The sequence below is a fragment of the Tachypleus tridentatus genome, chromosome 8, assembly GCF_004210375.1.
Source record: "Tachypleus tridentatus isolate NWPU-2018 chromosome 8, ASM421037v1, whole genome shotgun sequence".
Classification (NCBI taxonomy): Eukaryota; Metazoa; Arthropoda; class Merostomata; order Xiphosura; family Limulidae; genus Tachypleus; species Tachypleus tridentatus.
The window spans coordinates 31,200,521-31,219,996 of NC_134832.1; the positions used below are offsets into that span (position 1 = coordinate 31,200,521).

Below are 19,476 nucleotides of genomic sequence, written 5' to 3' on the forward strand. Positions count from 1 at the left end.
AACATTTTTTTTACAATTTGAGCAAACAATTTTCGACTGTCTATCTTTTGATCTGCCGCACAAATGGCATCGTCCTCTTTTTGCCCTCTTTGCAGGCGGTTCACATGAGGTTGTTTTGTCATTATCTTTGCAGTAAATTTCTTTGATTTCAAGCACCAATTGCCGTATAAATTCTCTTCTGGCTCTTGATTTATGTTGACGAAGAAATTCTGGATGTTTTGTCGAGTATAGAACGAAAGCATTGTACGCAGCAAGATCTAGAATGTTATAGAATATGCAGACTGACCAGCGCTTTGATCGCCTCTTTGTTGTATAATATCTCACCAGTTGATCGAGAGTGTCGACACCTGCCTTCGTTGCATTGTAAAGATTGACTATTTCGGGCTTTCCATTCTCTTCTACTTCACCAGACTGATGCTGAGAACTCAGTAGTAGCACATATTTTCCTGGTTTGTCTGAGTGCCTGAGAAGAGTGATGTCGTCATGGTAGAAAAACTTTGGTGATAACTCTCTAGATTTTGCATTTATTTCAGGAGGCAGGAAGGTTCTTGATTTCCGTATGGTTCCAACAAGTCCTGTTCTTTTTGTTCGTAGGTACTTGGCAAGTGTCATTGTTGTGAAGAAATTATCTGTCGTTATTGTCCTTCCTTTTCCAAGAAATGGCTGACTCAGTTCTCTGACTATTCTTTCTCCTTGATTTGTTTCTGTCGTATTTTCAACCTTTCCAGTATAAATTTGAGCGTTGAAGAGGTAACTTGTCTTTGCATCTGTTAGGCACCAAATCTTTATTCCGTATTTGCCTGGCTTTGTCGGAATGTATGTTCTGAAGCCAAGTCTTCCTTTGAAGTTACATAGTTGTTCATCCACTGTAAGGTATTCGCTTGGGTTGTAACTGTTTTTGCAATTTTCAATGAAAAAATTCCAGACTCCAGAGATGGCGGCATCTTTGATTTCTCTATTTCTTTGAGAGTGGATGTCAAATCTGATTTTTGAGCACATTTTTTTGAATTTGTCTTGTGTAATCAGTTTTCGCAAAATGGCAAACCGAATTCGGTTGAAAACATTTCGTCTATCGATGCATTTTTGATTTGCTTATTCCAAGGAAAAGATTAGCTGCGATCCATTTCCAGAGGTCTTCTTCAAAAATTGGTTCTTTCATGACGGTGTTTGTTGAGTGAATGATCTGTTCCATCATATTATCAGAAATGAAAATTTTGAATGTTTCGAATGGTGTAGAGACTCTTGGAGCAGCTTGCCTTGTAATGCCTGGGTTCCCATTGAATATATTGAGAGCTGCGGTTCTCCTGTTGATCCTTGAAGGTGTTGTTGAATAACTAAAATTCTTATCTTTGGACAAAAGTTCGTTCACTGGCATCGTAGTAAGATCTTCTTGATTACTTTCTTCACTTTCAGAAGGGTACGGCGCGATTTGTTCATCATTTTCGGCTTCAGAAAGATCATCATCACAACTTTCAGAGTAGTCTTCGACATTATCATGTTCACTTTCATCGTCGGATGGTTTTGTCAGTAAATGTACAGCTTCATCAAGAGATATCATTTTTGACACGGTTTGAAGATTTCAGCTCCTGTATATAAAGGATTTGTGGATTCTTCTAGAATATTCTAGAAGCTTCAAAAATATTCTAGATTATTCTAAATACTTCTGTAAAGTTTCTAGAATGTTCTAGAATAGGCGTGGGCAAACTAGGCAATAATCAGGACCGTCTAAAATTATTGTTGGAGTAGAGTTATTATCCTAAATATCCATCTTTTGAAAAGAAGTTGTAAAATTAATATATTTTTACTATAATTTGCTTTTTTTCAGTTGCCCAGGCCTGTTCTAGAATTATTCAGGAAATAAATAAAGTCATTTTTATGTTTTTTGATCTGGGGCCTAATAGGCCCCAAAATACCCTTAGTGGATGTTTTAAAAAAATTTTAAATATTATTTCGCAAATGTCTGAAAAGTCAAAATATTATTGCTCCTTAAAATATAAAGGGATAGGGTCAGTTAATGGCAATTTTATTTAAATACAAAATTATTAGCCTAATATTAATAACCTTTCAAGTTGCTCTGGGGTCTATTAGGCCCCAATTTTCGTAGGAGTGTTAAAGAAACCGAATAAAAATTAAATTTTTTCCTAAGAACACTTGAAGAGGTTTATAGTAAATCCTTGTCAACGTATCAGTACACCTTTTAACACCAAGTGACAATGAAGTTATTGATGATACCAAAATTATAAAAGACACAAAAGCTTAGTGAATAGTATCTTTTTTCATCAACAGTCTAGCTCGTTATTCTAATGATTAGATTGTACAGCCCTCCCATCCGCCATTTTCGTTTTTTCAGTTTTTTTTTTTTTTTTTCGTTTAAAGCTAAGTAAATGTCTTATGCGCATAGCAGTTTCTAATAATGAACCAACAGACTAGAAAGCAGCGTATATTGACAAAACTTATATGATCGAATAATGGAAAGGAAGTTAACCATCAGTCTTATAAAGCACCCATGGTTCCCAGGTGCATAGCACATTTTTGTCGTAATGGGCAGCAAACGAAGTATCCTTGGCTTCAGAGTGTAGCCATATTAACTATTCCGCGGCTCTATACCTTAGAAAACAAATCCTGTTTAACAACTTTCACATCTTTTCTTGTTTTCCGATTTTACAATCCTGATGAATGACCTATCATTCGTTATTATTCCTATCAGGCGGAATTAAGTATGTGCTCTAACTTTGAAAATAGATCTTTAAAAGAATCTGATCGGGCGTCTTATAAATCACTTTGCATCCCTTCAAGTTACTGTGTGTCTTACATTTTCTTTTTGTAGTATTTTCATTAATGACAAAGGATTGTACGCTAGCTGACGGCTATAAATAATTTACATATTAGAAGAGTTTATCACACAGGCTCTCCAATTGTGAAGCCCCCCACCCCGTTCTAGTGGCAAAGCAACATGTCTGCGAACTTACAAAGCTATAATATGGTGTTCGATATCCGTGGTTGGCAGAGCACAGATAGTCAATTGTGCAGCTTTGTGTTTAAGTTCAAACAAACACAAAAAGAACTGTGAAGTCTCGTCTCAGCACGTTGTTTAGTACGTAGTCCAGATGATGATGTTTCATCCCTCATTCTACACTTTTACAACAACAAACATTTGTATGTCATACTTTATTAATTATTGTACATTGCTTTTTAAATTACGGTTATCCCATTTTAACAAGTTGTTCTTGTTGTTTGTAATTAAGCATAAAGCTACAAAATGGGCTATCTGTGCACTGCCCACCACGGGTATAGAAACACGGTTTCTAGCAGTGTAAGTCTGCTGTGCTACTGGGGGAACTTAACCACAGGTACCCAATAAAAAGATGATAATTTTAGTACTATTACTTCCTGCACTATTTTACGCGTTGCGTTTACCATTAATGTTCCCAGTTAATTCCATATTACATTTTGGTCATGACTGTTGCCATCATAAAATAAATAAGATTCTTTGCTGCACTTTATGAAGTGCAGCATATTTGTTGAATCTTCACACATTTTTTCTCCCGGATAATTAATACAAGCATAAATGTATAATTGTAATTTCAATCGCTCACAGCACCCAAGTTCTGGCATGGCATGGTGGTTTGGGCGTTCGACTCGTAATCTGAGGGTCGCAGGTTCAAATCCCCGTCATACCAAATATGCTTGTCCTTTCAGCTGTGGGAGCATTATAATGCGACAGTCAATCCCACTAGTCGTTGGTAAAAGAGTAGCTCAAGAATTGGTGGTTGGTGGTGATGACTAGCTGCCTTCCTTCTAGTCTTACATCACTCAATTAGGGACGGCTAGCACACAAAGACCTGATGTAGCTTTGCACGAAATTCAAAAGCAAACAAACAAATACAGTATCCAAAAAAGTGAAAGTTTTTAAGTGTAATTCTTGTACATGAAAATGTCAATGTGAAGAGAATGACGTTTCTTTGAAATCTGATTGAATGTCAATTTATGACTTACAGCTCACTGGCAGAGTTTGCTTTTTTTTGCAGGTCCTTTACTGTTTCCTTTGATTGGTTTGTGCTATTTGTAACAAGTATGTCGTCAACATATGTTTATGGTATATTCCAGATCCTTCCTGTGTACTGGCTAGATCAACTAGCTATGTATACATTGAAGAGGACAGGAATCAGCTGGGGTCATTGTGGAAAGTCAAGTCTAATTTCAAAATTTGTTTTCTGATGGTCAAATTTCAACTGACAACGGATGGTGTCCACCATAACCAATATCCATTATATACGAATGTTCAAGACTTTCAAAACCTTTAGCTTCGTTGTTAAAATATCAATGTTCAGTCAATATTAGGCATCTCCAAGATCAAATAGACAAACAGCACATTGATGTGATATTTGCCCACTCTTCTAGATGATAAGCGTGGCCTCTTCCACATTTTAGGTTGTTTATATTTCATGTCTTAGTTCTAGATCTCGTGCAAGGCTTTTTGCTGTTACCTTTTTCACGATCTTGAACCAAAAACAATTGAGAAATATATGTTTAAGTGGGTATCATATATTCAAAAGTATTCATTAATCTCTTAGACTTTTAGAGAAGGCCCAGCATGGCCAGGTGGTTAAGGGACTCGATTCGTCATCTGAGGATTGCGAGTTTGAATCCCGTCACACCAAACATGCTCGCCATTTCAGTCGTGGGGCGTTATAAAGTGACGGTCAATCCCACTATATGTTGGTGAAAGAGTAGCCCAAGAGTTGGTGGTGGGTGGTGATGACTAGCTGCCTTCCCTCTAGTCTTACACTGCTAAATTAGGGACAGCTAACGCCGATAGCTCTCGTGTACCTTTACGCGAAATTCAAAACATACAAACATCCTTTTAGTGAAACAAAGAAGTGTTTATTCAATTTCATTTCGAGACGAACTAATCTATTCAACATAAAGGTGTCGTACAAACAGACTTCACAACACTCACTTATGTCGCACAGACAACATCCATTTATTCAAAATTAAGGTATCAAGCATACAAGTTACATAACACCCATTTATTCAAGATTAAGGTGTTAAGCATATAAGTTAGACAATGCCTATTTATTCAAGATTAAGGTGTCCAACAGACAAATTAGTTAACATACATTTATTCAAGGTTAAGGTGTCAAACAGTCAAGTTAGATAACATTCGCTTCTTCAAGATTAAGATATCAAACAGACAAATTAGATAACACACATTTATTCAAGATTAAAGTTTCAAACAGTCAAGTTAGATAACACCCGCTTATTCAGTATTAAGGCGTCCAACAGTCAACTTAGATAAGATACATCTATTCAAGATTAAGATATTAAACAGACAAACTAGATAACACATAGTTATTCAAGATTAAGGTGTCAACCAGACAAATTAGATAACACACATGTATTTAAGATTAAGGTGTCAAACAGACAAGTTAAATAACACCCGCTTATTCAAGATTAAGATATCGAACAGACAAATTAGATAACACACATTTATTCAGTATTAAGGCGTCCAACAGTCAACTTAGACAAGACACATTTATTCAAGATTAAGATGTCAAACAGACTAGTTAGATAACACCCATTTATTCAAGATTAAGGTGTCAAACAAACAAGTTAGATAACACCCATTTATTCAAGATTAAGGTGTCAAACAAACAAGTTAGATAACACCCGCTTATTCAATATTAAGGTGTCAAACAGACTAGTTTGGTAACACCCTCTTATTCGAGATTAAGGTGTCAAACAGACAAGTTAGATAACACCCTCTTATTCGAGATAAGGTGTCACACAGGTAAACTAGACAATATCCACTAATTCCAGATTAACGTGTCGCACAAGCAAGTTAGGAAACGCCCACTTATTCCAGATTAAATGTTGTACACATAAACTAGACAATACGCTCTTATTTGGGATTGAGGTGTTAGAAAGGCAACCTAGACAACACCCAGTTATTCAAGATTGAGGTGTCGCACAGACAAGCTAGATAACACCACTTTGAATGTATCCTTCCCTAATGACGTCTTTATTAAATTTATGTTGAGCTTTGAAAACAAATTGAATTTGGATTTTATTAAAACCACAACCTGTAGATATATTTCATTTTATCTTATTCAAGCAAAAGATACAAATTTCCAATAAATGTTAGTTTTGCTTAACAATAGAAAGTCAGGATCTACAAAGTTGATCATGTTCCTGTCAGGCACGGAAACATGATTGAAATACGTTTTAAGACCACCAATAAAACGAAAATTAAAATCGTGAGGTTGTATGGTAACATTTCCGACGAGATACAGAGTGACTTTTGGGCGTGTCACATGAACTTTGTATTGTATTTCCGCCTTGGACAACCAGTTTAAACAATGAGGGTTGCAACCTTATGTTATTTCTTCAGCTATAAATTACGTAACAACAAGCCAAAGCATGAAACACTTGTTATTCATATTACGTTTGTTCGGAAAGAAACCTATATACAGGTATCACAAAGCTCTTAAGTTCGTACTTATCTTTTCACAGAAAGTTTTTATGGACATTGGTTAATTTTCTCAGTGTAATCTTGTCTTTAACACAAAATCTAGATGCGTGCTTTGCTTTCCACCTTTGTTTTTTTAAACATTTAACAGTTTTCTCAACGTAATCTTGTCTGTATTACGAAGCTTAAGTTTGTACTTGGCTTTCCATCGTAGGTTTATATGAACGTCGGTTTCTTCTCTCAATGTATTCCTGTCTATACCACAAAGTTTAAATTTGTGCTTTGAGCTCAGCATGGCCAGGTGGGTAGGGGATGCTCGACTCGTAATCTGAAGGTCGCGGATTCGAATCCCCGTCACACGAAATACGCCCGCCCTTTCAGCCGTGGATGCGTTATATTGTGACAATCAATCCCATGGTGGTGATGACAAGTAGCCTTCCCTCTAGTGTTACACTGCTAAATGAGGAACAGTTCACGCAGACAGTTCTCGTGTAGTTTTACACGAAAATCAAGAAAACAAACAAACAAGCTTGTGTTTAGTTTTCCACAGTAGTTTTTTTATGGATTTTGTTTAGTTCTCTCAATCTAATCTTGTTTGTTCCTTTGTGATGTTTACAAAACCACTCACTATTTTATACCCTGGCATTTAGCACGCTAGGAATTAAAAACATTATCAGAATTTTTTTTCTGTGTTCATATGTTTAATAGTATTTCGAACTGTCTTGAAACGATTTTGCCCATTTCATTCAACTCCAGCCAACTAAGTAGCTCCTTCTTTAACTTTTAGTGTGTACAAACTCACTGAAATACATGATTAAATACTTACCTCTTAATCTTATTTCTTAGCTTTCATCATAGTGACCTAATTAGAATGCTATTGGACTAGTAAATTAGGTATTGCCCAGACAACCGTTACAAAGTGAGACCACCCTGTAAGTTTTAATTATATGTACTGAGCCGAAAAGAATTAGACAAATGAATACGAGGAAACAATATATGTTAATCGAACGAAGAAGGAAACGTGAGAGTTTTTTTTTTTTTTTTTTTTTACTAAAACACTGTATGGACTTTGTCATTTTGAACTGTCTCGCTTCCCAGCGGTTCTTTCAATCATGCACACATGCTATTTACACTCTACAGACACTTTATGCTATTTTTGAAAGTATTACACAATAAAATATTTTTTGAAGAAAACCAAAGATCACCGCTTAATCCCTGAACCTCAACAATGTGACATTGGTAGTTCTTCTACCGATGTCTAAGTATAAAGATTCGAATTAATTCATATTATCTGAATTGAACGAATGCAAATGGTTGAGCCTGTGATTTTTTTCAAACGCAAATTGTAAATGATAGTTTCTATTTACGACCAGCAACTGTCATTGTAACAATTAAAAATACAGAGAGAAACTGAACCAAGTGTTACTCTAACAATTAAAGATACTCGGAGAAACTGAACCAAGTGTTACTCTGACAATTAAAAATACAGAGATAAACTGAACCGAGTGTTACTGTAACAATTAAAGTTATACAGAGAGACTGAACTAAGTGTTACTGTAAACAATTAAAGATACGCGGAGAAACTGAACCAAGTGTTACTGTAACAATTAAAGATGTTTGTTTTCGTTTTGTTTTTTGAATTTCGCGCAAAGCTACTCGAGGGCTATCTGCGCTAGCCGTCCCTAATTTAGCAGTGTAAGACTAGAGAGAAGGCAGCTAGTCATCACCACCCACTGCCAACTCTTGGACTACTCTTTTACCAACGAATAGTTGGATTCACCGTCACTTTATAATGCCCCCACGGCTGAAAGGACGGGCATGTTTGGCGCGACTGAAATTCGAACCCGCGATCCTCGGATTATAAGCCGAACGCCTTAACATGCTTGGCCATGCCGGGCCTCAATTAAAGATACACAGAGAAACAAACCCAAGTGTTACTATAACAAAGTTAAACAAAGATACAGACCTAAGTGTTAGTATAACAAAGATACACAGAGAAACTCAACTAAGTTGAAATGTTTTATAACAATGTTTCTGATCTAAATACATATATATGACAGCTGAAAATACATTGGTATCGGTCGTTTATAAACCTCGTACTATCTGATTCTCTCTGTTACTAACAAAGAACAAAGTGGAGACACTCAGTAAAAGGGAAAACAAGCATTCCACTGTTCTATCTTAGCAAAACCCTAACGTAAGGCCAGTGTTTAATTGTAGGTGTATTTAGCTATACCTGCTGCGTGTTTCTTCCGTGAAGCGAGAAGTTGCCACTGTTCTATCACGCGTCTCTTGGGAGTTATTTAAGTGTTCAACTGCGAGCACGAGTAGCAAGGGTCCGTGTGTCTTATGTTTAACGGTTATTCATTTACTTTGGCAGCTTGTTTACTGTTCGGATCTCAACCAATAAATCAGTTGTTGCCGGTTCTTTCCGCCGGTGGTTTTCGTTAGGGAGGGGTACCCGTCACTCTCTGCTTCCAACGTGAGGGATTTGAATGTGTTGAGTGTCACACGGTCCAGACGAACCTGCTGCGAGCAGCTCTCCAACATGGTGTTATAAACATTCTGCGACATTTACATATTCGCTCCCATTTAGCTTTTCTTAGCTGGTTATCCAATAGTATGGACTGAAAAGGCTTATAGTGAAGTGACTCTTGCTTGAGTGCTATGTCTTACACTGCTATTTTTAATAAAGCCAATAAATTAGTTCTCTCACTGAATCAAACAAGCAATTCGTGTCTGCTTTTCTTCTCATATTTTATCAACGTCCTTATGAAATCACGGGCTTTAAATATCCAAAATAGCTGAAGATGGTCTACATCGATGACACAGAGAGGGAAACGTTTAGAACTGTGATGTTCACTTAATTTTGTGATATAACTTAGTTGAATGTATTATGTTTTGCCAATATAAAGGACTGGGGGATTATCTCACTACAGAATGTCAGGTTTACGCAACCTTTTGGGGGGGCATAAGTAATATATTTCAGTGGCGTGTAAGAAACGGTCCTTGGCATAGGCTGCTTTCTACGTGGTTGAACGACTTAGTTATATGGTTTCTCGTCGAGCAGCAAACGCTGTAGGCAGTGCTGAGAGTGACTTATGTTAAATGCTGATAAGTAGAGGACCTACATTGTCCTTGTCGTTGAGGTGGAACGGGCAGTTGGATGTCTGTTGTTTAAACGGTTTCCACGAATTGGCACCGTCTTGGACGAAGAATGTGCTGAATGAAACGCGTTCTTGGTAAAAGTGTGCGTTCACGAAATAATGCTCAGTTATTGCTGGTGTTCAAGCGGTAAGGACGCCAAACGACGATCTCGGTGTTACGTGAGTATCCCCTCACATTCTCCACTTTGTCAGTTAACGAAGCGCACACGCTAGTTACAAAACAACGTAAAATTATAGTTTCTAAAATAAAGCACGTGAGCTTACCACAGCAAAACGATGCCCCAAACGCCCCGCATTTGCGCTTATTATTAATCAAGTATATAGATTATACTTCAAAATAGAATATCAAAACGTGAAATTCTAGTGTTAGTTTGTACATAATATATATGACAAATGTGACGCTAAAAAAATGCGACAGCTAGTTAATCTTAAATAATTTTTGATATCGTTTTCTTAGAACAATACAGTAAGGACCAATAAAAAAATTATTAAATATGTTTATAAATAAGTGTCGGCGGTAAGGTTGTAGCGATCGGATGTTTGTCGTTGTTGCGGGTGTTATAGTTGATTGGTTTGTTTTGAATTTTGCTCAAAGCTACACGAGGGTTATTTGCGCTAGCCATCCCTAATTTAGCAATGTAAGTCTAGAGAGATGGCAGTTAGTCATCACCATCCACAGCCAACTCTTGAACTACTCTTTTACCAATGAATAGTGGAAGTAACCGTCACATTATAACACCCTACCGCTGAAAAAGCGAGCATGTTTGGTGTGACGGAGACTCGAACCAGTGACCCTCGGATTACGAGTCGCGTGCCTTTGTCACTTGGCCATGCCTGGTCGTTATAGTGCATTAGCTATTCGATAACTTAACCCTAATTATTCAGTATTAGTTAACTTTTTTTATAACCAAACGCTAATTAATAACTAATTTTCATCATAAATTTTGGTTGCTACCGTGTTGTAGCCTTCGGGGAAGTCGTGAAAAGAACAATTTCGGCGTTGGTAAATAATTAGTAGCTAATTGAAAGAAACGTTACTAATTAATAATTCGACTTCTTTACCGTATGGGTTACAAATCATGACAACCATAAATATATTTTAACAAGACATTTCAGAAGGTAGGAGAAACATTAGTTTGTTTCGTAATTAAAATAAGTGTTGAAAAATGATCGATGGTGACTTTATTCTATTCCACGGTGATAGAGAAGAGGAAATATTCCGAACTGCATTCTTGATAACGAGAAACCCACTTGAAATAAAAATGTATTTCAGAATGGCTGGTATGGGTATTAACAGTTTTATTTATAAGGAGAGAATAACGTTTAGACCTTCCTAGATCATCTTCTGAGATACATTCCGAACTACAGTTTTGTTGAACAGTTGGTGTTAATGGTCCACCTTGTTTTTTTCATAACTTTTTTATAGCAGCATAGAATATAGTTTCGTATTGTTTGTGGCTAATAACAGTTACACAGTACATTAATGTGTTATCCTTATTTGGTGTGGAAACTGTTCATCATTGATAGTTAATAATAACACTACTTGTGAAAAAACGGGCACCTTCTTAAGAAGTTTTCTCATGAATTAAGGAAAGTAAAACTAATCTACGCTTTAAATGTTATACGACAGAATCATAGGGCATTCTGTGAAACTACGTCGTGTATGATAAACGAACTTAATGAAATAACATGAGAAATGCCAGTATCAGAATGAAACTTCTACCAGGACTAAAATTAGTAATTGAACGATTTCTGAAAGCATTGTTTCTTACAAGGCTTAACGCATAATAGTCTCTTAACTTCAAACTGATAAAACACAAATAAAATAACTAACTAGTCAACAGCCCTCAATGTTAACTACTGGACTACTCTTGTCTGACTATGGTAAGTCTGTGGTTTATAACTCTAAAAATCAGGTATTAATACCTATTCTACATTTCTGATTAACAAGAAACAGGGACGAACAAGCTTGTGTAACCGAATAATCCCCCCAGCGCTACGTCGAAAAGCTTACGGAGTTATAATGTTAAAATACAGAGTTCGACTCCATGCGGTGGCCACAGTAAATAGTCCAATACGGCTTTGCTCTAAAACAAACAAACTGATCGAAGTGCGGAGCGTGCTTTTGTGGCAACGAGTACGGTAACAACTAGACCACGCGTTAGCTTCGTTTAACTGAGATGTTTAATACATTAGCTGCCCATGGATTACAATATACATGTTCTGTACTGTTAACCATCATCCAGCTGAGAGTTTGCTCTTTATTTGTCGGGTTGACACTAGATAAAGAACACTATAAATAATATGTTACAGCTAAGCGGTGCCGTCAGAAAGCTAAAGAAAAGAAATGTTTAGTATTTATTATTTGTTTTATAGGTCCCGTTTTATCACGATAACTAAAAACTAGATTATGCTTCTGGTTGCATTCGTTTACAAGAAACTAATTTACTACACTTTTGCAGAAAATCGCGAAGTTCCGTGTCTCAAACAACAGTTAAAATTAATCAGGTGTCTTTGTGCTATTTTTTAATCATCTTGTAGGAAATGTTTTCCAGTGGCTCTTGAAGGCTTGTAATGCTAAAATTCGGAGCTCATTTCCTTTAGGGGGTTTGTTTGAAGTGAAGCACAAAGCAACACAATGCGCTCTGCTCTTCATGGGTATCGAAAACCATATTTTAGCGTTGAAGTCTGTAGACATACCGCTATGCTTTAGTGAGTTCATAGCCACTAGTCTCCTTGTACAGCTTTGCACTTAAAACGAATCATATTTAGGTGCACGGCACGGCCGAGTGGTTAGTAGTACTTGACTAGCAATCTGAGAGTCCCAGGCTCTAATCTCCGTCATATCAAACCTGCTGGCCCTTTCAGCCGTGGGGATATTATAATGTATCAGTCAATTCAACTATTTGTTGATAAAAAAAATACCCCAAGAATTGGCCATGGGTGGTGACGACTAGCTGCCTTTTCTTTAGTCTTTCACTGCTAAATTAGGGGCGGCTAGCGTAGATAGCCCTCGTGTAGCTTGGGCCAAAGTTTAAAACAAACAAACATTATCTTAAAATATGTCTATATTGGTGTCTTTTGTGACATTATATAGTTTATGCGTTATATAAAATATTTGTTTATTTGATATAGAACCAAGTCTTTACTTACGTCTCTAAAAATAATCATTAATTAGAAATACCCAACAAATTATTGCAAATCACTGTTTAAGCTCTACAGATATCAATAATTCACAAAGAATAGTAAATTAATGTATATTTATATATCAAACTAAAATACACGCGTACGAAGTTTCATTGCTCGTAATAAAGTTATGCTTCAAAAAAAGTATTCTACAGCGAAAACTCCCGCTAGGGTTCCGCACTTTTTTTTGAAGACTTGTTTCGATCTGACAAGTAGTTTGTACTATCATAAATATGTCTATTTAGAAGTCTTCTAGTAGGCTCGCTTCTTTATTTTGTCTAGTGTGCATTCACGTTGTTTGTGAACCTAATGATGTAGTTATAGATTATGTTTCAGTCACGATATCGAATTTATGAACATAGTAATAAAGAATGTTTCAATAACAAGAACCTTGCGAGAATTGTAACTCCTTCCTCTGAGTGCGTCAACTGTGGAATAAACTCGTAGTGTCCTTCTTAAATACCTTGATTCTCGAACGAGTTAGTTCAGCAGCTTTATAACTACATATACACTTGTGTTGGTTAGTCCGACCATAAGAATAAAAGATTTCTTTTCTGCTATTTCCTATTTGTGTTGTAACTTAAACGTCTTCTTGTGATGAACCGTGATCTCAAACTGTATCGCTACAGGTTTTGAACCAGCTTCAACAATGTGTTTTTTCCTCACTAATTATCGACGCGTGTTCATCTTAATTTATAAGAATGAAAGGTTACAGCTGTGCTTCGCACACAAAATATCTGATCAGATATTTTAATGGCGCTTCATATATTTTTAACCTACAGGTAATTACGTTCTAGAAGATTGTTTGTTTTTGAATTTCGCACAAAGCTACACGAGAACTATCTGCGCTAGCCGTCCCTAATTTAGCAATGTAAGACTAGTGGGATTGACCGTCTCATTATAAACCCCCACGGCTTAAAGGGCGAGCCTGTTTGATGTGACGGGGATTTGTACCCGCAACTCTCATATTACGACATTCTAGAATAATCAGCAAAGATTATCTTTTGAATGGTGTAGTAAAGAAAGTAACATTGAATTAGAAGAGGAAAAAAAAAAGTCATTTTTTTCCACTTTCTTCAGAAAGGTATGTAAGTAAGTTGCTTCCTGTCATGTTCTTTACGTAACTAAAGCGCAATAGAATACGAGAAAATAAAAAGAAAAGTTAAGATTTTATAAAATAAACATTGGACAAATACAACCAATCTTTTGCGGATAATGTTGTTTACTTGTGGAATCATGATGGTGTTCTGAATTGGTTGTTATCTTTTAGACATGAAGAATAAAAGTTATAAAGAGTCAACACCTTATCAACAATTATACTTTTATCATCAGTAATGATTACACCATTCTTAAGAGAAAATAAAACAAAAAACCAGAATATTCTCGCGTTTTAGAATCACCGAAAGATGTTACGGTACAAGAGTTATTTATTTAAAAACGTACTCTGGTAGATTTGTTTGTTCAAAGTTAAGTATAAACTAAACGATGGGCTATGTGTACACCATGGGTATCGAAACCCGACTACTAACAGTATAAGTCCACAAACATGCCGTTTTGCCACTGGGGGGGGGCTACTTTTGTGAGGAAAGACAGAAAATAAGTCTCGAAGTTGTGGCTTCACGTGCGTCATAACGAATAGCACACGTAAATAATGTTTCACTGAGTTCCACATGATAAAATATAGTCACTAAAACATTAAGTTAGTTTCATTGTGACTGGCATGAATGAACATAATCACTGCGGATGTGTTATAGCGCTTCATGTGTTAACTTAATCAACATTTTATTGTCCTTAACATTAGTCTATATGATAACTGCGACATTTTACAAACATTTCTGTACTCTTGACCAATTTTCAAAGAAACAGAGCAGGCTAACCCAGAGAATTAAAAAGCACTTCATTTGAAAATGCGTAACGGATTAATAGCCTTTTGCTCCAGATTTTAAAGGCAGTCCCTCGAGTTGTTTGACACTCTGTGGGAAATGATATTTTTTGTTTGTTTGTTTTTTTTAATTTCGCGCAAAGCTACACGACGGCTATCTGCGCTAGCTATTCCTAATTTAGCAGTTTAAGACTAGAGGGAAGACAGCTAGTCATCACCACCCGCCTCCAATGCTTGGCTACTCTTTTACCAACGAATAGTGGAATTGACCGTAACATAATAACACTCCCACGGCTGAAAGGGCAAGCACATTTGGTGTTACGAGAATTCGAACCCGCAACCTTCAGATTACGAGTCGAGTGCATTATCCACCTGGCCATGCCGGGCGAGGGAGATGATATACTTTAAGATTTTACACCTAGCACCTGATAAGTATTTGTTTGCGGGTGGAAATATATCCATTAAGCTGCCCAAAGTATGATTATATCATATTTACGTATTTTGGCAAAAGTATGAGAAGTGAATATCAAAATACATTTAATCTCTTTAATTTTTTTCTGCTTGTGTGTATATATATATATATATATACACATTTATGTTTGTTTGTTTGTTTTAGCGCATAACTACATAATACGATGCCTGCATTTTTGCCAATGCGAGAAATCGAATCCCGGATTTTTGTATCAACATCTAGCTTGGAAAGTAACATATTTAAAAAACACAACAATAACAAAAACTGAGAATCTGACAAATTCACGTCAGACAAGACTCTATATTTCCTTTCTTCAAAAACCGCGATAGAATATTAAAAAAAACAAGTGTCCATGATTCATATCAGCAACGGAAGGAAATCAAATGTGGTAATAATTCGGTAGCCCAAACCTCAGCACGTGGAATGAAATATCTACCGAACTACATCTCTTGCTACATGCAAACACAGAGAACTTTATAAACTCTGATAACAACAGTTTTATTGTCTTGAACATTTTACACGTTCCACTGTAATCCTTGCACGCTAAATCCCAAATTAGTATCAATTTTTCTCTATCAGGTGCAGATTTCCATAAAACGTTAGATATACACAAGTGAGTCATTTTTCATTGAAATCCGGCCTCATTTTATTATGCTTAAAATGTTGACAGTCACTGGCTGTAGATTTATTTAGACCAATCGCGACGTCAGAAGCTTATCAATCGTTCTAGAATCCAAAAATAATAATACAAACTGTTCGTTATGGTAAACGAAATAATAATTTGATCTAAATAAGATGTATTTTTCCCATTTGAAAAAAAAACAAACAAACAATCTAATCGATAGAAAAAAATGATTATTTTTGAAATCTGCGCAGCTGAATTACGTAAAGTCCGTTATTAAAACCAACATTTTTATAAGTTTAATTTCTGTGTTAGTTTTATATACTGTCGTGTAATATATATTTTTTATTAAATGAGTTATAACGATTCCCCTGTTGTTGTTTAAATTCCTTTTTTTTTGAAACTCAAATAGTTGGCGAAAATAAAACGTTTTGAGAATTAAAGTCAACGGTCACTTTGCAGAAACATGAATTTTAATTTATTTACAATCTTGATGAGGAATCCCCATAACAGAAATATTTTAACTACAATAAAGTAACACAGTAAAAGATAGTACTTAAAAAACAATGTGTATGTACAAAATGAAATAATATATAATACACACATATATATTGTCCTAGCGTGTTAAGGCGTGCGACTTGTAATCTGAGGGTCGCGGGTTCGCATCCCCGTCGCGCCAAACATGCTCGCCCTTTCAGCCGTGGGGGCGTTATAATGTTACGGTTAAACCCACTATTCGTTGATGAAAGAGTAGCCCAAGAGTTGGCTGTGGGTGGTGATGACTAGCTGCCTTCCCTCTAGTCTTACACTACTAAATTAGGGACGGCTAGCACAGATAGCCCTCGAGTAGCTTTGTGCGAAATTCAAAAAACCAAAAAAACAAACACACATATATATAAATATGTAATGTGTGTATCAGTACAACAAGTTCTAGACAAAATATCTTCTTGCTCTCTCTCCCTTTCTTTACTCTTTTCTCTTTTTTTCTTCTGGTCAGGTGATTAGGAAGCTCGACTCGCAATCTGACAGTCGCTGGCTCGAATCTTGTCACACCAAACATGTTCAGCCGAGAAGGCGTTATAATATGCCGGTAAGTCTCACCTTTCGTTGGTAAAAAAGTATTCCAAATGTTGGCGTTGGGTAATGATAACTAGTTTCCCTCTTGTTCTAAATTAGGTATGGCTAGAGCAGATAGCTCTCATATTTTGGAAAAAATATATAGCTTGGTGTTTGAATTGGTTGTTGTTAAGCGCAAAGTTACATAAAAGGCTGTCTGCCTTCTGCCCACCACCGGTATCAAAGTCCGCTTTGTAGCGTCATTAACCTACAGATCTCCCGCTCAGCTACTGGAGGGAAAAAATATTAAAGTGTATTCTGTACACGTTTATCGTTTAGTAAAGTTAAAGTCTGATTTCAAAGATTCTCCGAGGAGTACTTGCTATAATGTGAAAGTGCCTTCTTGATACTGTAGAATGTATGGCTGAGGACAGATTAAATCCAAGTTATAATAAGTTCCTGTGAAATACGTATTAAAGTTCGCAATAAAATAGAAAAACAAGAAACACCACACTTGAAGCTTTCATGTGAACCCAGTTGTATTATGTTTATTTCTTTTTAAGTACGAAGCTATACAACTGACCATCTGAGTCCTCCTATTAGTATCGAACCCCGATTTTTAACGTTATAACCAGTCAAACTTTACTACTGATCCAGCGGAGTGACACTGCTCGTGTAAGTCAATATAGGCTTTGTTGACGAATGTTATATAGAAATGTTACAATGATGTTTTATAGATTTAGGGAGAATGTATGGAATAGTGAAGTTTTAACTGATCTCATGAAGACAAGTGCGGACTTTCTCATTCTACACATTCATACAGAGAGTTTGTTTGAAGTTAAGTATAGAGCTGCACAATGGGATATCTATACTCTGCCCATCATGGCTATCGAAACCCGATTTCAGGGTTGTAAATCTGCAGACACACCCTTGTGCTACAGGGAAACCAAACAGAGAGAGAGAGAGACATTTATTGCCCACAGCTTAATCATCTCATAAATATATATAGACGTTCAAATTATGCGAGGAAACTGTTTAGTAATCTACATAAGTTATCATGTTTTGTTTTTGTAACTTCGTTTATTTCTGTTATTGGTATTAAGTTTTGAAACTATCTTGCATGAAAGATGGCGAGCTATTGCTCCAGTAACCAAAACTTTCATATTTCATTAAAAGAACTGTGGAATATCGTATAAAATAAAACGTGCCTGGTGAGTTACAGCGTCCTGAATTTATTCTACTCATCGCAAATGAATACAAAATTTGTAACCTTTTTCGTCTATCCAGAAAATTTAATATTCCTCGAACCTTTACGTCTTTATTTATCTTGCGCATATTATAAAAAAAAAAAAAACACAAAAAACTTGTGAACTAAAGCGATGAAGTAACAACATAAATATCTAAAGAAAGAACTTCTTTATTTTTAGGGGTTAAAAAGAAATGTATTTTCTCTAATCAACTAGACAGACAGCTCATGCCATTAGTTAACGTCTGCAGATCTAATCATCTTTCTAACACGGACTTTTCAAAACCATCGTGGTTGGTTGTTCAACTCATTAAAAAAGGAATTATTTAAAAAAAAATAGTAAATATGCGAACCCTGGGAAAATAAGAAGCATTTACAAATATGTACAGGAAGTGTTTTTTTAATGGATAAAAGTTGTGTAGTGTGTTTGTTTTGAATTTTCGCGCAAAGCTACTCGAGGGCTATCTGCGCTAGCCTTCTCTAATTTAGCAGTGTAAGACTAGAGGAAAGACAGCTAGTCATCATCACTTACCGCCAACTCTTGGACTATTCTTTTAATAATGGGATTAACAATCACTTTACAACTTCCTTGTGGCTGAAATGGCGAGCATATTTGGTGTGACGGGGATTCGAACCCTCGACCCTGGGATTACGAGTCTAGTGCCTCAACCACATGGCCATGCGGTGTAATAATCACACCGCATCTCAATAGTACAATATTTCTCTACGACATAATAAAAGCATGTGTACGTTTTAATTCTTTCTAATTGACCGTGTCAACAATTGTGAAAAAAGAAATAGTTAATGCACGTGACATCCTGGCGAAGAACACGTCGTGATCGGAAAACAATTCATTGTTTGAATATAATTGAATACCCTTGAACGAATTTTGTGTGGTAATTGATTTTATTCTTTGTTTTTATCTGATTGTTACAACGCAACTTCTCTTGCCCATAACGCACGCGATTGTCTTCTGAACTATTCTTGTTTTACGTGCACGCAAGTATTATAATTACTTGTATTTCTTCTTGAGGTCATATCCTCGTTGTTAAATAATAGTATGAAATATTAACGTCAGTGTGTATATGAAGTGAATCTTTTTTTCTTTTTTTAGTTATTTAAGTAACTTGCTGAATTACCCGTCCCCTGGACCGAAGTCATGTAAATTCGTGATTAATAAAAGGTTATCTTAGGGCATGAAAAGTTGCTTCCTTTATATGTGGTGCATAAAAGGCAAAAATGCCTTTATAAAATTTATAAAATCTGTAACACACAAGAAATAAAACCACAAGCTTACACGTATTTCCGTATGAACCTCACAAACATTCACGCCAAATTTGGTGAAGGTCCATTAACAGGGAGCGAAGTCATGGTAA

At 36.1% G+C, this 19,476-nt stretch overlaps 1 protein-coding gene across 4 annotated transcripts in view; it reads left to right on the forward strand.

The window, feature by feature from the left end:
- Positions 1–19,476, forward strand: part of LOC143222095 (tensin-3-like) — a 314,899-nt gene that overhangs the window by 30,296 nt on the left and 265,127 nt on the right. Inside the window, exon 1 of one of the 4 annotated variants that reach the window (XM_076448034.1) lies at positions 9,721–9,795. The exons of the other annotated variants lie outside the window; for them this stretch is intronic. Within the exon in view, the coding sequence (XP_076304149.1) occupies positions 9,736–9,795 (60 nt within the window). The 5' untranslated portion in view covers positions 9,721–9,735. Of the gene's footprint in view, positions 1–9,720; positions 9,796–19,476 lie in introns of those variants that run through there. 4 annotated transcript variants of the gene reach the window in all.